This window comes from Protomyctophum parallelum (genome assembly GCF_964188405.1).
Source record: "Protomyctophum parallelum genome assembly, chromosome: 22".
Lineage (NCBI taxonomy): Eukaryota > Metazoa > Chordata > Actinopteri > Myctophiformes > Myctophidae > Protomyctophum > Protomyctophum parallelum.
In genome coordinates this window covers 14,468,793-14,490,297 of record NC_139714.1, presented here as the reverse complement: position 1 = coordinate 14,490,297, position 21,505 = coordinate 14,468,793, and the positions used below count along the sequence as shown (strand labels likewise).

The following is a 21,505-nucleotide window of genomic DNA, read 5'->3' as shown; positions in this document are numbered from 1 at the left end:
AGACGAATCCTTTTGTGGTATTTTTTTATCACCACTACGTTTTTCAGAAAACGGATGTAGAATAAATGTTTTGAATCGGCCGAGTCAGGTTTTAACCGTTGGCCGCCAGGATTAATTGATTTGCTGAAATTCACGCCAGGATTTCCCCCCATTTTCCCCGAATTTTGAAGAGCCAAATCCGCGACCGGATGTAACTTTTTTACTTACACTGTGTGTGGTGTCGGACCATATCCTCATCTACCGCTTGGCGATGACAAAGGATTACCGCGACGATTACAGTGCTGGCTATCGGCCGTGGAATAAACCTCGTTTTGACCAGAAATGCCATCTGGGACAAGGAATTTGAGATAAAAGCGATGGAAAGAAACAGATAACTGTACAGTGGGTACAGTAGAGGGACCCCCACACGGTGTAACTGTCATTTCTCAACCGTTTCGGACGCGGGGCGGCTCGTCAGAATCGGGCCGGCACCCTGGGTGCGTTCCTGTGGGTCTGGTACTCCCTCCCCCCCCCCACACGGAGTTGCACCACTCACTTCACACGTGTGTGATTTTTGTATTGTCTTTTAGCCATATGTAAAGCACTTTGCGCTGCATTTTATGACATGAAAGATGCTATATAAATAAAGTTTATTATTATATAATAAACTAGGGAGATAATTCAAACCCGACAGGGTGTTAATCACACTGAAGGTGAATTATATCCCTACAATGACCACCTAGGCAGACATTATCCCACTTATTACACGGCTACTTAACCCCCTGATGGCTATAAAAAGCCATCACAACCGTTGACGTAAATGACATAAACGTTTTATTCCCTATAATCTTCATCTATTTCTCACTCAAATGTTTTCCAAAAACATTTTTGAGAGCAATGTTTAGCTGTAGATGACATTGTGTGGTTGACCAATCAGAATCAAGCATTCAACCAGGCCGTGTAATATTTATTAATTGCCATACATCTACGGCAATGGCGCCAATGCGGGTTGAATCGTCAATGGCAATTATCCGTGTGACATTTACTCGTCAAGTGAACGACGGCCATGATGGCGGACAGCCCAGAAAGCAGTGTGGGATCCAGTACCTGTACAGCAGAGTTCATGAAGCAGGTGTTGCCCAGGTTGGACAGCCCACACAGGCCTGAGCGCTCGCTCTGTCGGCCCTGGTCCGTGTTGTAGTCGTAGTTGTTGGTGTACGGGTGGTATGACGGAAGACTGTAGCTGGAGTTCTTCACACTGTATTGAACAAACCGCGCACACAGACACACACACACACACACACACACACACACACACACAATACTTGTGAGGACATGGAAACTTTAGGATGGCATTGAAAATAGCTCAACAGTATTTTGATTTTGTTAATGAACAAGCATTCAACATGTGCACAACAATTGATTCAGTTGAACATGATCTCATTTAAAGGTATATTCAGTGATTTCACTTAATTCAAATATCACTTATTTTTTTTGTTTTGTTGTGATAATCCTCCCTACTATAGAGTGTGCTGGCCATATAAGGAGTTCCTCCCTGTCCCCAGTTAACCCCTGGGGGTCAAAAAACCTTAGGTTTCGTTTTTGACTCTCTATCCTGATTGGACGAAAGGCTGGGTCCCACAGCCAAAAACGAAACCTAAGGTTTTTTGAGTGAAATCACTGAATATACCTTTAATCATGCCGGATTTAGCTAGAAGCAAATGTCCACCCGTAGTCCCACAGATAAAAACATGAGGAAAAACTTCAAATATATTAGAAAATTACAAGTAGATCGGTGTGTTGCATCATCCACCACACAAATTAGTTTAAAATAGGGAAAACTTAACAAAGTATAAATTATGTTTAACTCTAATTCCAACCCCTAAACCTAACCTCTAAATGACTAATCCTAATCTAGTATAACGATAAAACCACCATTTGTCTTGTGAGGCCCAGGAAATGGTCCTCACAATGTTTAATTTTCTCAAATCAGAGTATACTATCACAAGTATAAAAATACACACACACGCACACAGCTGTCATGGGTGACTTAGAGGTCAGCATTTTAAGCATTAAATAGATCAGAGAGAAGCTGGTCAACACACTTGAGTCGACACATGCACACCAAACAAGACATACACCAAACATATATTACAATACCATACTACAGCCATATTAACCCATTTAAATATTTGTCATTTTAGATTTAGCTATATCATATATATCGTTGCTGTCTGAAAGAAACCTCTTATATCCATAGTCTAACTTATTTTGTTTTCATAAATTAAGGCCCTACTTGATCATACAACAGCGTCACACAAAAGCATCAATAGTAGCAGATCTACAAGCTCGAAACATGGCACATGGTGACACGTTTTGAGCCTGTGGATCTGCTAATTTTGCCATTTTTTAATTTGAATCCTGAAAACAGTTTTGAACATAATGAGGTTTCCACCCGATCGACAGAGACGATATACAGTATATAGCAACATAAGTTTTTCATAGAACCGTTAGGATCTAGAAGGCATTTGTAGAATCAGCCTCAACAACCCAGAGGGTCCCTGGACCATACTTTGAGAACCACTACAATAATATGTATGAAATACTGTACAGTATTATACATTCTTACATACATTCTTATGCATTCGTATACATTCTTACGATTACGAATATACGAATGGTTTAAAGGGAACGGTTAAGAGGGAATCGTTAAGGAACCGGAACCGCTAAAATCCTAAAGGCTACTCTATCTATGAGAAACAATTTCAATTTCAGCTCTGTGTAGCAGTGGCTGGCAAACTGTGTTCTTCTGGATCGGACTGGTGAAGAAACACAGGGAAGGTTGCCGTATATTAGATTAGTCGATGAGTGCGGTGGCTCTTCCAAGACAGATTTTGCGATCTCATTAGAAGGCGGGTGTAAGTGCCATAGTGGCAGCTTCAACGTCGGATAGCCTTACTGGGGGCTTGGTAACAACCAGGAGCAGTGAGCACTGAGCAGCCATTCTACGGCGCTCGGGGAGGGTTAAGAGTCTTTCTTGCAAGGGCACACATCGACACATTGCTGGCCTGGAATCGAACGAGGGACAACCAGGGGCTTTGTCTCTCCAGGCAGGCTCACTAACCACTCAGCTTCTCCACAACCTACACTGGATTCCTGTCAAACATAAAATCAACTTGAGAATAATAGTCACCTACAAGGTGCTGAACAACAAAGCTCCTCCCCCTACGTTTCTTCCTTTGGTGACGCCAGCACAGCCTGCCGGTGCTCCCCAAGACCAAGCACCCAAACTGGGGTGACAGGGCTTTTTCCGTTGCTGCCCACTCCCCTCCCTGTCGAATGCACCCCCCAACACTATCAAAGAAGCCCCCCCCCCCCCAAAATACCGCTCTCAAAACCCACCTCTTCAATATTATTCAATATCCCCATTCCCCAGCTAGCTGCACACACTCCTTGTTTTAGTGATACACTGTTATTGATTTGACTCTGTAGACATGATGCTTTGTGCTCTTTCCTAAAAGATATTTTTTCTCCCTCTCATGTAAAGTGACTTTTGAGTACCTAGAAAAGCGCTATATAAATTTGAGATATTATTTAATATTATTATTATTATTAGATCTGAAAGCCTGGAGTCCGACTCCTAACACTATAGAGCCTTGGACCAGTGTTGCCAGATCTTGCAAGACAAAAAAGCGGCTGGGTCAACGAAAACAAGCCCCCACAAAGTGACTAGCCTAGGTTTTTCCACTTTGCGTCGGGTATCTTGAAACAAATGTTTTAACACAAATCTTGTATAGGGGGTTCCAGGCACAAAATCATATACAGATTAGGGTCTGTGGCCACAAATTCATATTAATTTGGGGGTCCTTGACCTGGACATGAAAATGTTTGAGAACCACTGCAAGCCTGAATAATCAACTACACTTCAGAAACAAGCAGAGAACAAAATGCAAAACTGCAAGTAAAGGCACTTTACAGAAAAACAAGCCCAAAGTTGCTTATCGTCTCTGTCGGGTGGAAGGTTTGGAAACCTCACATGTCCAATACCGAATTTTTATATATATAATATATATATTGTTTTTAAATGGCAACAGTAGCAGATCTACAAGCTCCAAACGGCTTGCTTCGTGCCACGTTCCAAGCTTGTAGATCTGTTACTTTTTGATACTACTGTGTCTGTCATACTGTAGCATGACCAAGCGGGCGGAAATTTTACGGTAAAAAAGTTAGAAAATGGAGATAAGAGGTTCCTGCCACGACAGTGACGATATGACTGGGCAAACAGCACTGCCTCGGACGGCCAGACCTCTGGGTCGTCTGCAAGGTGCGGGCTGTGGCAGGAGTGGGCTCCCAGCGATCTAGGGAGGCTGCGACAGTGGTAGTGGCGGTAGTAGTAGTAGTGGTAGTGGTGGTGGTGGTGGTGGTGGTGATGGAGTTCTCGCAGTCGAGCGCGTGGTGCTCCACCCTTCGGTCCAGGTGTTCCACCCTGCTGCGGTCCAACTCCGCCCCCTCGGTCCTCAGGCACCACCAGCAGCACAGCAGCATGGCTCCATCATCCTCTCCTCAGCCCCGGTGCCCCCGCGGCCGCCCAGGCCCCGGTCGGCGCCGGCCCGCATCTCCGCCACCACCGGCCCACTTGTCACCAACCACCACCCTCCCCCCAGCGACCTCCCCAAAAGAAAGACGCCTGTTCGGCTTCGCAAGGTCAGAGAAATCCACCCCACTTTTTGAGAGCGCAGAAAACACAGTTAATCAATCAATCCACTCGAGTACCCGAGCTTTGGTGCGGTTCCGTTCGGTTCTGGTCTGGGAAAATCGACCCGGAGAGAACGAGCAATTCAGCCTTGTTTTATGGTGCCCAGAGCCCGTGATGAGCCCTCAGTCAACTGAATATGGTTCTGGTGCCCAGAGCCTGTGATGAGCCCTCGGTCAACAGAATATGCACACACACACACGTCAAAATCAACGGCAAGCTTCCTTTGCACTCCTGTGGTTTCGGTTAAAGTATGCGGCTCCTCTCCTCCCCTCTTTCAGTCCGGGACAGATGGCGGCATCATCCTTTCGCCCTCCCGTCTTTCCCCTCCTATTTGTTGTTTCTCTGTCCTCTCCTCTCTACCCTGTCCTGTCTCTCACTACTCCTCCTGTCCTCTGCTCCTCCCTGTGGCCTCTCCTCTCTCCTCGCCTGCTGCTCTCTGCTGATCTGCAGCCACCACAAGATTATTTATAGCAGCATCACCAGCAGAAGGATGAGAGAGACTAGAGCTACATGAGACTGGGGTGCAGAGAGAGAGAGAGAGAGAGAGAGAGAGAGAGAGAGAGAGGGAGAGAGAGAGAGAGAGGGAGAGAGAGAGAGAGAGAGAGAGAGAGAGAGAGAGAGAGAGAGAGGGGAATGGACAGGAGAAAAAGGGAGAAGTAAGAAATGGGAAGGGAGGGGGGAGCGAGCATGAGCGCCGGAGAATGAGGGATGAGGGAACACGGGGAGATGGGGCAAGGAGAAAAGGGGAGAATTAGGGGAGGGAGAAGGAGAGAGAGAGAGGGGGGGGGGGGGTAGTAGCATGCAGGGAATGTGGAAGAAAAGGGAAAGAAACAAGGGAGAAATAAACCCGAAACAAGAGGGAGAGAGATATGGATAGGCTAGACTAGAGGAAGGAGTTGTGCATGTAAGTTGGGGGGGTGAGAGAGAGGGGTGTGCAGGGCCCTGTCAGCAGAGAGAAAAGAGGTAAAGAAAGGGTGTAGCTGATCAGCTGTATCCAGCTGAGGCTGCAGTATAGCTCTCTCTCTCTCTCCTCTCCCCCTCCCTCTCATATCCACCTTTCTGTATCTCTCAGAATCTCTCTCCCTCACTCGTCACGACATCTGCGAGCTTGTAGATCGGCTGTTATCGGCGCACGACTGAGTAGAAGACTAAGCATCAGGATGTGAAACATGCCACAACGCTCTAAGACACCCCCCCCCCCCCCCCCACTCCCACACACACACACACACACACACACACACACACACACACACACACGTATCCTCCTCAATAACAGACCTATGGACGTCACACTATAATATTACATGTAAAATATATCTGTCACTCATCTGTCTTGTTGCTCCCCCCCCCCCCCCCCTCTATCTCTGTATCTCTTTAATATGCCATGGATGCCCTTACTCTTCGCCATAGTGGTGTAAATAAATGAGTAGGGTCCTGGAGAGGGAGACAGAGACAGAGAGCTTGTCTTGCGGCAGGCAGCCTGGAGGGCCACATGTGTTGTGAAGGTCACTGTACTGCACCGTAGGACATATGTAGAGAGGGGGGGGGGGGGGGGGGGGGAGACCTAGAGAGACAGATGAACACTAGTACAGCTGCTGACAGACACCAAGAGATCAACACCCCCAACTCCCCAGGGTTTAATTTAAAATGGATATAAATTCATAAATTAACACAACAGTGAGGATTTTTTTTGCCGTGTGTGGTGATTGGGGAAGCAAAAGAAAGAAAAAAAAAACAGGAAGTGCTGAATAATTCATGGAGGATGACAGAACAGTACAGTACGGCTAGGCACACACACAGCTGCTATTTCAGGGGAAGAAGAAGGTATCTCCATCTCTTATCCTTAACTCACCCTCTTGATGCAATAAAGCTGAATAAGACTCTCTCTCTATTGCATATTCAATACCACATAAATGCTCTATACTACTATATTCTATACCAGAGGTTCCCAACTACTGGCCCGCGGACCGGTGCCGCTACACGGCAGCACATTTGCCGCCGGTACGCGAGAAGGAACCGGCCATGAATCTATAACCTGGCGTCACCAGGATTTTCCAAACATAGCATAAAGAAAGATACCAAGTGTTACTGCTGTCATGTTGTAATTATTATGCAATTTGTTAGTTTTCTAAGTTTATTATTTTCTTAATATATATTTGAGTAAAAGGTATATTTATGAGTTGATGTTCCGTCATTTCCGGTGCTATGCCCATATATGGTTTGCATCGTTAATGGTTCACAATCATTGTTCCACTTCCGTTCCGTAGAGATGCCGGGCGGTTTGTTTACAGCGTGTTGCTGACCAACAGGTTCGTGTGTTTAGAGTTGTAACCGGTACATCAAGACATATTGACATTGTGTGGTTTAAATGTCTTATTCATGGAATGAATTGTATTTCAGTGTCGCTGTGTTTATGGGCACTTCAGAGGGCAAAGACGTCCTTTCATTCCCTTCGGTTTATGCAGTGAGGTGTGTTTGTTTCCTTTCTGCATTTGTTATTGTTTCTTATGATAATGTTTCGGTATTGTTTGGTTCTAATCTGAATGTTCGTTTTATGCTTTATTTTACAACAGTTTGACGTTGTGGATTGATTGTGTGACAGACAATAAATCTACCAGTGATAAAAGAACTACCTTGCCTCGTTCTGAGTCCGTTGGGAGTGACAGTCAAACTCAAGCTGAATCCACCTGCGTGGAGTCCAACAGGAGACATCCACGCCGCGGTTCTACAGTCTGCCACCCTGCAGCTAACTCGGACCTGCGAGAAAGGAGCCGGATCAAACGGACCGTTTCCACTCGTCTCGTAGTTCAACACAGAGCTGCATGATAGACTGCTTAACCCTTCCAAGTTCCATGCCTGCCCGATGACGTCGTGCCCAGACAACACAGCCCACCATCACCACCGCTTCACGTTAAGTTTAAAGACACTCACCACAAGTTCAACAGTCACATCTGAAGGTCAGTCGAAACGAAATTAGCGTTTGAAGTGACATATGGACAGAGTGAACAAGGAACTGTGTGGGGTTAAGGTGATTGCATTCTTTAAACTTTAAAGTGCATTTCGTTATCACCTTTTTCGAATTGTTTGCTTCATTTGAGAGGAAACTATTTTTTGGACATTGAAGTTAAGAAAATAAGAACATGTTTTCAACATTAAGGGACATTAAAGAGACGTTAAAGAAGGAAAGAAACGGCGCATTGTTATGCAAATGAGTAGCGCAACATGCAACGAGTCGTTAATGGACATTTGTTGTGGTCTTTAAAGTGTTGCATTATGTCTTAGAGTGTTGTATTCAATGCAAACGTAAGTTGACACATTCAATGGGACTGGTAATGGTTTAAATTAATTTAAGGTGTATGGTTATAAGGGTGTAGGTTATAAGGAAATATGTCACCAAGTGAATTAAGGACATCTAAGGAACCTGCACAAAAGGAACCTGCACAAGTTAAAGGGCCAGTCCAATCCACAGTACCAAGTAATGAATTTAAGGAAAGTTTGCAAACCAAAGAAATAAAGGGTTTGTTATACAAATTTGATTGTGTTTATGCACACTGGAAAGCCCAAGTAAGATCAACAAGGAAAGTTGTCAACAATGCTCCACTCACTAATTTAAAGGGATATGCCAATGTTTTTAGAGATCTACAAGAGTTGGACAAGATTTATGATGCATATAGGAAAGTGTCAATTCCACCAAATGACTTGCGTCACAGGTTAGAAAGGTGTGTAAAAGTTACAGAGGATGTTGTCCATGATGTCTATGTCCAAGTGAGTCAGGAGGAGGCAATCTGCAACATCACAGATGTATGTCTGGAAGAGACTGTGCCCTGCACCATCACCAGTTATGGTGGGAGGAGTCCAATCAGTCCATGCACGCAGCAGAAGGAAATGGACAAGAAGCAACAAGAGGCTCACCAAGAGAGCAAAGATGTGTCTGCTTCCATTTCATCTGAACTCAACAAGGAGTTCAAGGCTGCAGCAAGGACGGGTGAAACGGTTCCACCATGTGCGCAGATTTCCAGGCAACTTGCCACTAACGGCCTGGTCACTAAAGACAGCCTGGTACACGTCAAAGGCACCTGCCGTGCTTCTGTCGCCTTCCAGGGGAACAAGAAGGCAGAAGCAGTGAAGGTGAAAAGGACTGTTGCAACGAAAGAAGGTAAAGTGAGCAAGCCGGTTGCAGCTAAGAAGCCCAAGAAGGTGGCAGCCAAGAAGCCTGCTGCCAAGAATCTACCCAAGAAGCCTGCTGCCAAGAAAGTAGCAGCTAAAGAAGGCCAGAAGAAGTCCACCGAGAAACCAAGCCCCATGAAACAAGAGGGTAACAAGAAGGACAAAGGGCCCACAAATGCAAGGATTCCAAAAATGAAGGAGCACAGAAATAAGTCAAGGAACTGCAGAGGAAAGAGGAAATCAAAAAGGAAGGAAAGAAAGCACAGGAGAAAAGGGGTGCTTTTACAATGTGCTAAGGTGGGAGGAAAAAGTGGTAGACCACCTGACCAAGAACTGATCACCCACTGCTCCTTTTAGTTTAACAAGGTCAAATTACACATCCTATTTTGTTTGACAGAAAAAGGTCTTGTATTACTTTTCGAAAAGTTATTGTACATTTGAAAGGGTTCTTGTTTGAAGTAACATTTATGTGTTTAAAATTTTGGTCGATTTGGCCTTCGAACAGGTAGCATAGAGACCAGAAGGCCTCCTCTGACGTAGCCTGTCTGATGACAAACTTTGCCTATAATTTAGATGGACATTAAAGAATAATGATCCAAAGAAAACAGAAGGAGAGATGCAATGTCGATTTAATTAAAGCAAATTCAGATCACATTTTGTTCAAATAGTGATGGTACTTTACATTTACGTTATATGGTGCTCTACAATTGTTGCATATGAATTAAGAGACAAAGTAGGAAGTTAAAACTGGGCAAATGTACAAAGATTTTAAGACTAGTAATTAAATATGCCATGATCATTTGTTAAAGTTACACCATTGCGTTTGAATCACTTTGCATTTTGATTAATTTGGAAAGTCTAGTCCAATTCATCCATGAGCTATTAACCGTAAATTGATGGTCAACATTGACTCTCGTTCCACACTTACGAATGCTTCAAACTTCAATTTATGCAGCTTGCAAAGAAAGGAAATGGTTACACCAGTTTGAAAGAAGGTTAAAGGGAAAGTTCAAATGTTGGGAGCCACAATTTGGCATATTTTGCTATGCATTATTTATTGTACATAATTGAAGAGTTTGTTACATGGGTTTATTTTGTTCATGTTACAAAAGGTTTCATTTGTTTTCATAAGATTTGTTTGTAAACAACCGGTTGAACTAAAGGTTGAAGTGTCAACGGTCAAGAGCGTTAATGCTTGAATTGGAGGTATTGATGATTTTTCAAATGTGAAAGATAAGTTGATTGGTAATCCCAAGTCAAGGTGGGAGTGTTACTGCTGTCATGTTGTAATTATTATGCAATTTGTTAGTTTTCTAAGTTTATTATTTTCTTAATATATATTTGAGTAAAAGGTATATTTATGAGTTGATGTTCCGTCATTTCCGGTGCTATGCCCATATATGGTTTGCATCGTTAATGGTTCACAATCATTGTTCCACTTCCGTTCCGTAGAGATGCCGGGCGGTTTGTTTACAGCGTGTTGCTGACCAACAGGTTCGTGTATTTAGAGTTGTAACCGGTACATCAAGACATATTGACATTGTGTGGTTTAAATGTCTTATTCATGGAATGAATTGTATTTCAGTGTCGCTGTGTTTATGGGCACTTCAGAGGGCAAAGACGTCCTTTCATTCCCTTCGGTTTATGCAGCAGCGCCAGTGAGGTGTGTTTGTTTCCTTTCTGCATTTGTTATTGTTTCTTATGATAATGTTTCGGTATTGTTTGGTTCTAATCTGAATGTTCGTTTTATGCTTTATTTTACAACAGTTTGACGTTGTGGATTGATTGTGTGACAGACAATAAATCTACCAGTGATAAAAGAACTACCTTGCCTCGTTCTGAGTCCGTTGGGAGTGACACCAAGGATTTGTCAATGATGTCACCGACGTTTGTTTGTAAACAGCTTCGAGTCCTTGCTACTTCTGTGTTGCATAGCATAACAGTGACATCACTGTCGAATAGTATCGCACACACACACAGCTGTAGGCTATTTTGTCACACTCACGCTAATGAAACAGGATTAATTTTTCATTTATCTTTCATGTCGACATTCAAGTTATGACATAGGCCTAACCTCTTTTTTTATCATACTATCCATGTTGATACAACGCCATTTACGTCAATGATAGAATATTATGTTGTTATATAATAATATAGCAGCGGGTATAGCCTACTTGAGAATGACTGGTTGCAGTCAACGGTCTGTGTTTTGGTAAGCTGATGGGAGACGCGACGACGCCACAGTAATCGTGACATTTTCATATGGTCCCATTCTTACACACGCAGTTATACACTCCTCCGATGTGTGGTCGGACCGAATCTTTCACTGAACAATGCGAGATAAAAACAGCGATATCGGGACAGGGGTCTTATTGGCATAGTACCGATTCGACTGTCAGAAAGGGGTAGGGCAATTGTGAAAATACACCTCTTTGTTTCTCGCCGTTGCCAGTCCCATTTGCGTTAAACGCACAAGACTTATTTAAATAAAGACATACATGCTGTCAAGTGTTTACGGGATAAACTGTATTCTATTCTGTCTTGGCCAAACGTGCAGTTATTGCCTTCAGGTGTTTTGAGGACCTGGTGGACACTCTTTCATGATTGGTTGCTTCTAGCGCCTCTAAGCCAATGGGAGATCAAATAAAACCCATAGTCTGAATGCTGCAACATGAAGCCGTATAAGCCAATGGGTGATAAAACCCAAAGTCTCTGTGTTGCACCTGGCAGTTATGACATGAGTCATTCTGCGGTATATCCGGTGAGGCCGGCCGCTCCAACGAAGCCAGCTGGCAGGGGATGGAGTGTGTTCTGACTCCACAGGGGATGGAGTGTGTTCTGACTCTACAGTGACGTTTACAGGTTGGAAGGGACACCTGTCCTGTACAGCAAAGGACTGGGAACAGGGAAGGGTTAGCATGTTCCTCCACACACTATACGTCCTCACGGCGAAACTATTCACGGCCAGGTGAAAATACGTGGCTGTTACACATTTGCTTTTTTTATATATATCATTTTTATTTTATCCCACGATTTTGCAACCCATGTTTTTCACCCAGTGTCAATTATCTAATGTAATCCTGGGCGCTACCACTTCCTCTGCCAACCTGGGGGGGGGCAGCGGACTGACCTCATGTTCTCTCCTATGGATGAGGAGTCCAAGCTGCTTCTTTTCGCCTGGCAGGAGGGAGTTTCCCCGGCTGGACGTAGCGTGTGGAAGAAACACGTTATTCCGACCAGTTCCTTTCCCCTCCATCAGGCCCCCCGGCTGACCAGGGGCTGTTACCAGAGACTAGTGGATGGCGGATTTAGCCGCGGTTAACCACAGTTTAGGGTCGGTTTAGGGTCAATGGAATTATATTATTAATTAATATTGGATAAACCGCGGGTGAAATAATGCTGGAAATAAATTAATGACATCTATCTATATTCTATAGGCTTATATAATATAGTTTATAAAAAGCACAAAATCTCGGCGTGCGTGCGTTAGTAGTATTTTAATATTTTCCATCAGGCACAAATTAGACGCTTATATTGGCTAAGGAAAGACCACAACAACGAGTGGTCTGCTAGCTGCTAGGCTAACAGGCAGCTGAGAGTATGAAAGAAACTTACAACTGAAACAGAAGGGAAGAATATAAGTTTGGCGTGTGACTCGGTGCCATGGGACTGCATGGGAGCGAGGGCTGGATATGTCACATGAAAAAACATTAGTTGCAATGGTGAGAACGTGAATGACTGAACGGACGGCAGCCTTGTTGCCATGGAAATGGGAATATACAAACGTAACTTTGGTGAACTGTCGGCAGTGGTGAGTGAACTTATAAATAGCCGATCTACAAGCGACGCGTTGTGACCTTGTAGATTGGCTATCCCTGCAGCGGATTTCGGGTGGTTGCGGATATATAAATTGGATTAATTAATTAACGCGGTCGGATAACGGGCGGATTATAAATATGCACACTCGGATTCGGGTGACAAAAAAGCTCATCTGCTGATCTCTAGCTGTTACACATTAACACATTACCTCCCGTTACACTAGGCGGGATCGTGAGGCCAATGCCAGTCAAATGCGTGAAATACCAAAGTAGAAGAAGAGATCCTGGGCAACCAGGAAGTGCAGCCCCCACCACACCATGGTGTGGCTTCACTCTAGGCTGCGGGGGATACGCGTACGCGATGGAGTTGTTTTGGTCCGCGCAATGTTAGATCATGGAGAGAGAGAGAGAGAGAGAGAGAGCTAACTGCTGTAGCTAAAGGACAAACAGATCGATAGCACATGATCCAACTATATCAGCCCCTCCTGGTTTGCAGTGGAAACTGCAGCGTCAGGAGACCACCTTAAGCTGTATTGATCTAAGATCAGCTATTTTCGGCGAGGATAATTGGTGTAGAGGTTTAAATACCTAGATCTTCCATCTTCGACAGAAATTTTTACATTTAAAGACCGCCCCATGTTTCTCTAATTAAGTAAATAAGTTTGATTAACAGTTGTTGCAGCCCTACTTTAATGATGCATTAACAAACAATGACAAGGTACAAACGACTTTAGAGATAAAGGATTAACAAAGTTCTCTCTGCCAAGCAGCTTTCAGTGTTATAGACAGACATCATCATTACATATTAGCCTAATTGCAATTATTTGAGGCAATTTCCATGGCATTTCCATGTTGAAAAATGTAAGAAAGAAAATCGTCCGATCGTGCACTTCCAAGACACCAAAAAAACAAGAAAAAAAACATGTAGGTGGGCAGGGGGTTGTAATGTAGTCTATTCATTTCAATGGAAGAGTGAACGTGAACACAGCTTCTGAACCATTCCCATGGTCACAGAACTTTATTTTCGATTATTATTATCATTTTGATGAACACAAATTCAATCATACAGTACATGTAACATTATTGTAGTGGTTCTCAAAGAGGTCCAGCGACCCTCTGGGTTACTTGAGGGGGTTCCAAATGGACCCTTACAGGTCTATAAATCTGAAAGTGTACAAATGGAACCAAATGGACCTTATACAGTCTATATACTATTTGGTTATATTTGGTACACTCTCAAAGTTGTGGTGGTCCGTGGAATTAACCATTGTAAATTGTATAGCAGGTGTGAAGTCCACAACAGTGTGATAAAAAACGGATTACGGAAACGGTTCCAAATGTGATGGAACCGATTCCTGGTTCCTTAATAGTACATATGGATAGTATAGTATATATGTATAGTTTCATTATATAGATATTCCACTGTTACTTTCTTAGCTTACGCATGTTTCATGTTTTATGTATTCCCATGCTTTTTTGTTCTTGCTTAATGTAAGTCGCTCTGGATTAAGAGCGTCTGCTAAATGCCTAAATTGTAAATTGTAAATTAATGTTGGATACGGTTTGCCTGGTTCCTCCTGATCCGGGCCCCAACCCTAATCTCTGGCTGTGTCCCGACACGCCCCGTGCCCCCCCAACCCGATAAAAATTGTTCCTTCCCGATACCTAGTATTATGATACCCATAACTTGCATATCAGGCGATACCGAGTACCGATCTGATACCAGTGTGTCATTTAAAACAAATCTAGGACAATGGTTCTCAGAGTGGGGTCCAGGGACCATCTGGGTTCCTTGAGGTTGAGGGGGTTCCAAATGGACCCTTACAGGTCTGTAACTCTGACAGTGCGTTTTAACAGCGGGCTACAGGCAGACAAATGTTCCGGAAGTGCATTATTTGTCTATGGGACCCGGCGACTACTGGCGATAGCAGGCTAACAGGCGATAGGCGGAGGAACGAAAAGATACGAATAATTCATCTTTTCGGGCGACATCATCCGGCGATAGCCAATGAAATTCATGATTGCTCTCCGTTGTTCTCCCGCTGTTAAAACACACTGTGAAGGTCTCCACACACCGGGCGCAAATTCGGATTTTTAAGCAGCGTTTCTCCATCAGTTTTCCGAAAAACGCGGCCGGTGTGCAACCACTTTTAGAGTGTACAATTGGAACCAAATGGACTTTTATACTCTCAGTAGAAAACAGCCCCCTCCCTCACACACACACACACACACACACACACAGGATGTATGTGATAAATTACATGGTATCAGAATGACATAGACTGACTCGCCGATACCGCCACTAGCAGTTTAGGCAGTATCGGCAGCTTTTTACCATACTGGTGTCGGTATGGGAATGACTCCTCCCCCACCACCACCCACCCACCCATTTCAGTCTAGTGTTCAGAAGGACCCCGCCCAACGCTATGGTCTTACTTCCTGCCGTTGAAGCTGCTGCCGTTATGATTGTTTGTGAGGGATGAAGAGGAGGAAGGTGAGATCTTTGGCAAAGCACAGAGATTGGAAGCACCAGATGCCCTGAAGTTCAAAACAACAAGAGTAAAATAAAAAGAAGAAAAAAAAAGTATATACCCGATATATATACACAGGTCATGAGTTAAGATGAGCAGGGGTTCCCAAAACCTTTTGGCTCCAGACCACAAAAGATCTGCAAGAACACAACACGTCGCGGATGCGATGCATTGTGAGCTTGTAGATCTGCTATTTTCACTACTTCTTAAGGTTTTTTGCTTTGTTTTGAATTTATGGGAGTTCTTTGATATTATGAATTTCTTTAGATTTTTATTTTCTATTTAAATAAAAGAAAAGGAAATTAGAGAATGGAAATGTACTCGTGACCGATACAAATGGGCCAGATTTGGGAACCACTGGGTTAGAGAGAGAGTGTGATGCCTGAGTTATGCTTAAGGGCGTGGTGGCAACGAAAAAAGGAGAGCTACAAAAAAGGAGAGCTATAAGCTCACAACCCGTCGTGAGCTTGTAGATTGGCTATATCCGATGCAGACACATAGATACAACACCAGCACACAAGTGAGGTCCAAATTAGGATTTTGTTGTGCATGGATAGGCGATCTATAAACTTACATTATGCACAAATGTATTGCACTGCATATAGTTGTGAGCTTGTAGATCTGCAATTTTTGGCACAAGACAACAGTGCACAACTAAGTATAAGTCAGGCTTTGAGAGAGAGAGAGAGAGAGAGAGAGAAACGTTCTTGAAGATTAAACGTGTCAATTAAAAAAAAAACAATGAAAGTGATGAGTTGAGTTTCAGCAACAGAAGCCCAAGCAAACCCACAGATGGATTGGTATACATAGACACAGAGAGGAGCGTCTTGAAGATGAAGTTAAAGAAGCTGAGAGGTAGATCAAATGAAGCGCTCTCCATATTCCTGTGGCTTACCTTAAAACACATTCCCTGCCAGCATTAATTCATGAATTCACCCGTTAATCGCCAGCATTTTTAAGTGAAGCCCTTATTTTGAAGGATCCACCGGAAATCGGAAAAAAAACGAAATGTAGACTAACGGTGTGTGTTGTGACGGACGGATAGAAGTTACCATCTGCTGTCCATCTGGGTAACAATATTCCCCCATCGTCCCAATATGTCCCGACTCCCTATCGGGACATAACTCAAATGGCGATGAGTCGGCTGATGTGGACTTTGCAACGTTCGACACGGTGACTCACTCACTTGAGCTCGCGAAAACAAACGCTCCGTTGCTCATCCTACAGAAACAAAAAAACCTCTGCTGTCGTCTGACCTACAATTGAGCCTGGCTGTCACACAGTGGTTCTCAAACTTATTGAGGTGTGACTGTCAATATCCTCTCTGTCAGGTGTCAAAAACTGTTACTTTTCAGCATACAAACACATTGCCGGCCGTGGGCATATTTACGTCCTGTCAAATACAATGCTTTCCTGACGTAGAAATCACAGGTTACAATACACTTCTGATGACGTTTCAAGTTATGACGGGCCGATTAGTAATGGCCGATTTGTACTTCCTGTTAATTTGGGTGAATTTCTGGGTTTTCTAAATAAAAAGGCCCCGTTAATCCGGCTGGCAGGGAAGCGACATCACCGGAGTTCAATGGTGTCAGAAAATGTGCTACGTTTGATGCCTTTATGTGACGCTGTAGTATGATCATTTCTGCCCGACAGCAACAATATATTGTGCATGTTGACCTTCCCAACACATTGACACACAGCGACAGACACAGGGATGTTTTAGAGATGTACAGAGTTTTTCTTTCCCGATACCGATTCCGATATCGGTCGATACAGAGCACCGATCCGATACCAGTGTGTAATTTAAACTAATCTAGGACAGTGGTTCTCAACGGGGGGTCCACGGACCATCTGGGTTCCTTGAGGAGGTTCCAAATGGACCCTTACAGGTCTGTAACTCTGAGAGTGTACAGGAACCAAATGGACACGCATTTGAACTCTCTCATGAATTAAAGGGGTCCTAGAAATTAAAATGATTGAGAACCACTGATCTAGAAATAAATTCCAAAAAATGTTTAAGTGCCACAAATTAGTAAAAATAATGTAAATAATGTAAATAGTAGTAGTAGTAGTAGTAAATTGTACCGTAAGAGTGTCTTATGACAGACAGACAGACAGACGTTTGACTCACTTAGGTGCGGTGGAACCTCTTGGCCACGAACCATCCATGTTCTTCTGCTCTATGACCAGAACCTGCAGCAAAGAAGATTCACATGAATTATCATGTTCTGGTGCAACCAGATGTTGTCATTAAAAGTGCATAGACCACGATGTGAGAGTAATAATGGAAATAAGACGTTTATGTCCGTTTCATCCAGCAGTTTTAATACAGATGAAATAAACGATTCTAGCGGTTATGCAAAATAATTGCCATTAACACAGATATTTGCAGGAATTGTACTACTTGTGACGAGCCCATAAATCTCAAGACACAGAAAAGACACCCTCCTCTATCATTCTCAATGACACATCAGTGATATCTCAAACAGTACGGCATGGGTCTTCAGCAGGGGGTCCAGGGCCTCTATACTAGGGGGTCCTCAAGAGTTGCATTAACCAGTCATTCGGGGCGGAACATTCACCAAAAATAGCCGAACTACAAGCACACAACGCATCATACCGTGACACGGTTGTGACCTTGTAGATCAGCTATTTTCGCCAAACGGATTTAAGTGGTTTAAGTGGTTAAATGCCTGAAAATGCACTGAAGACATGACATTACAAGACACTGATGACAGTGCTGTCAAACAAGTCTATGAAATCTATGAAAAGGTTTAATCTGCAATATAATTGTACACAACATGTAATGGGAGGTCCCTACTTCATATATCTCTTGGCTAAGGAGGTCCTTGACCTGAAAAACATTGAAGACCCCTGTTTGCACTACCGGACTGAAACACTCGACAGCATGGTTTCCTCTCCACGCGGTAGCCGTGTGTGACAGGGTAAGACAGGGAGCTGGATGGATGGATGGATGGCTGGGGCCACTTAGTAGGGCTTTGTCTGAGGCCTGGTGAAAAGAACCCGACAATCCTCTGGAACTGAACAGCTGGCCTGGAATGTTACCTAGCAGCCTGTGGCATGCCGGCCCATTGTGTCAGCCGGTCATCTAGATTCGTCTGGACGTAAACAGAGACCTGTGTAGGTCAAAATAGTTTATGTCTAGAAATTAGCGTAGTCTACCACCAGAACCTTATTCTGTGGCCAAATAGCCTCAGAGTATGGTGTGTGGGGCATTGCATGTTATCCACGACACCACGTATACCTGTTCTGTGGTCGGAAAACCACATAGCATGATGTTTAGAATTACTTTATTTTGTGATTCTCCTTTGCTTCTATGCTGTCAATCTTTTGTTCAGATGCTTTTGAATTACTTCATATTGTTCGCATTCGTTGAGTCAAAGTTAGTTATTTTGTTTGTTTTCTCGTAAAACAAATGCTTGACAATTTGTCACTAAGTTTTGTTTAAAAAATGAGAAACATCTAAAGAGGTAGGCAATAAAAGCTTCGGCTTCAGCCTATACCTTTTCGGTGCCACTAAGCTAGTGGTCCTATTATGTGTATGCATACATATTTGTATGTATATGTTTTCTTTTAACTGTACTGAAATAAAGTTTACTACTACTAAAAACTCCCAATCCCAGGTGAATGTGCTTCACCTTCGCCGGGGCGGGAAAATCACTCTCAGTAAGGCAGTAGTACCCGTAGTTCTCAAAACGTTTTCATGTTTTGTGCCACGGACCCACAGAAGAGAAGATTTGTCCAAACATTTGAGACTTTTCCATTATGTTATTTTTTTTAAATGGCAAACATGCAAGCTTGCAGTGCGTCATGAAGTGAATGGAATGTGGTTAAAATGATTGTGATGCTAACACATATTGCTAGGGACCCCCTGGAACCCCCAAAAGGGCTCCTGGACACAACCTTGAGAACCAATGTACTTCATTGTAGGTGAATATGGGCATTTGGAACTACATCTACAACCAGTATGATATACAGGGATTGATAGTACAACTCTGACATAGGCTATACGCAGAAACGCATACTTGTGCTGTCTGCTCTGCAGCATACTGTGCCAAATTATAAAAGAATAAAAAGTGCCTTAAACCAAATGACATGTCCGTGAGTGCTGGTATTCTCTCCTTAGAGAATTTCTTGTAAAGAATACTATACAGGCATTACAGGGTACATTTATATTTTATAGTTACAATTTATCGTGGTTTATAATTTACTCGATCTGGACTACGAGTTTGTGCGACCTCTCCTTTCCTTTTTAAAATATACTGTATCTCCCGTGGTCAGCACCTCCCTACTCTTGGTGTAGGGATGTTTTTAAACTTATAAGACGTTTTTAATATCAAATTGTCAAATATTACGAAAGAAAGAGGCAACCATTGTGAAAACACACAATCTACAAGCTCACAATGCAGATGGGCTATTTGCAACCGAGTCAAATCAAATATGACTGCCCCTACTTCCTACCTGTCCCTGGTAGAGTCCTGCGTCCTGGATGGTGCTGTCGGGTTTGTTGAGCGGCTCAAAGGTGTTGCTCATGTAGCGGTTCCACAGCCGCGTCTCATTGTCGTCTGGAATACTGAACAGCTTCCTCATCTCCTTCTCGATCATGTCTGGAAACCAAGGGTCAGGGGGGGAGGGGGGGTCATTTAGTTTAGGGCACGGGTTCTCAAACTCTCTCTTTCTCTTTTATCGTTTGTTAGAACTTGTGTTAACTATGCTATTCCCTGTGTGCAAATCCATTATTTCCTTCTTCCTTACAAGATCGGGCATTTAAAATTTGGTATGATCATGGCATTAAGTCAGTCAAAGATTTGTTTGATGGTGGCACGTTAGTTTCGTTTGACCAGATTGTTCAAAAGTATAAGATACCCAGAACCCACTTTTTCCGTTACTTGCAAGTCCGTGATTTTGTTCGCCAAAAGTTTACTAGTTTCCCGACTATTCCACCTAATTCACCTATAGACATAATTATAGCGTCAGCTCCTCTTAGTCTTAAGGGAAAGATATCGTCACTCTATACCTCATTATTTTACCTTTATTTACCCTCAACCACTGCCTATAAGGATCTTTGGGCCCAGGACCTGGAGGAAGAAATTTCTGATGAAACCTGGGAGGCCATTATGGGTCGTGTTCATTCTTCATCAATATGTGCTAAACATGGGGTGTTGCAATGTAAATTTCTCCACCGGGTGTACTGGACCAAGGTTCGGTTAGCCAGGATTTATGATAGTGTTGATCCAACGTGCGATAGATGCCACCAGGCTCCAGCTAATCTTCTTCATATGTTTTGGACCTGTCCAGCCTTACAGTCTTTTTGGTCAGCTATATTTGATACTATTTCAGATGTGTTACAGTTTCCCATAGAGCCATCCCCTATTATTTCCCTATTTGGCGTCCTTCCTGATACTATCCCCCTGCCTAAGTAAATATCAATCTGACCTTGTCGCTTTTGTGACGCTTCTGGCAAGACGTCTTATTCTCATGCATTGGATATCTGACATACTGTATTTTTTTAAATAGGAAAAAATTAAATATACATTGCGTGGCTCAATCTCCAAATTCAGTAAAACATGGCAGCCTTTTCTGTCTCATGTTGACCGCCTTACACTTGTGCCCCCGATTTAACCTGATTGACCCTGATTAACTGTCGCCTGACTGGCTAACCGGTCTTGTCTGGATGATGTTTGTGACCATGATGTATATTGACTATATTGGAGTTTTTATTTTTGTTTTGTAAAAACAACATATGTATATTTTGTATGTTGTTTTTATTGTTTTGTTGTGTTTTGAATGTTCTTTGGTTGTCTTGATTTGGAGTTTGTGTTTTGTTATTGTGTGTGTTTTAGTTTTTTTTTTGTATTTGTCGCTCTGTTTTTATTTCTGAATTTACTTCTATTTGTAAAAAACAAAAAATTTATAAACAGAACATTAAAAGAAAAATAAACTATGCTATTCCCTTATCTCTGCTATCTACATGTTTTTATTGTATTGCTGTGCACAGTGTGCAGGACTTTGTAACTCACGTGTGCTATACAAATTAACAAGTTATTAATTATCATAATTATGTAGCAACCCGGGCCGGTACCGTCTTAAATGGAAACAAAATGGAGTCAGCACATAAGCCAATTGGTGCACCAGGAATGAGGCCACAGGATACTCGCCTTATGCTTTAATGTTTGGGCGAGAAGTAAGGTATACACTCTGGTGATACTGTTCAGTATTCAACATCCTCT

General features: G+C 43.1%; 1 protein-coding gene across 6 annotated transcripts in view; it reads right to left on the bottom strand.

The window, feature by feature from the left end:
- usp15 (ubiquitin specific peptidase 15) overlaps positions 1-21,505 on the bottom strand; it is a 54,658-nt gene that overhangs the window by 18,087 nt on the left and 15,066 nt on the right. For 4 of the 6 annotated variants that reach the window (XM_083757827.1, XM_083757828.1, XM_083757831.1 and 1 more), the window contains 4 exons: positions 19,737-19,882; positions 17,386-17,447; positions 15,157-15,258; positions 1,087-1,237 (listed from right to left, as the gene is read on the bottom strand). In XM_083757827.1, the coding sequence (XP_083613953.1) occupies positions 1,087-1,237; positions 15,157-15,258; positions 17,386-17,447; positions 19,737-19,882 (461 nt within the window). The remainder of the gene's footprint in view (positions 1-1,086; positions 1,238-15,156; positions 15,259-17,385; positions 17,448-19,736; positions 19,883-21,505) is intronic. The other 2 variants (XM_083757829.1, XM_083757832.1) reach the window with 1 other exon arrangement.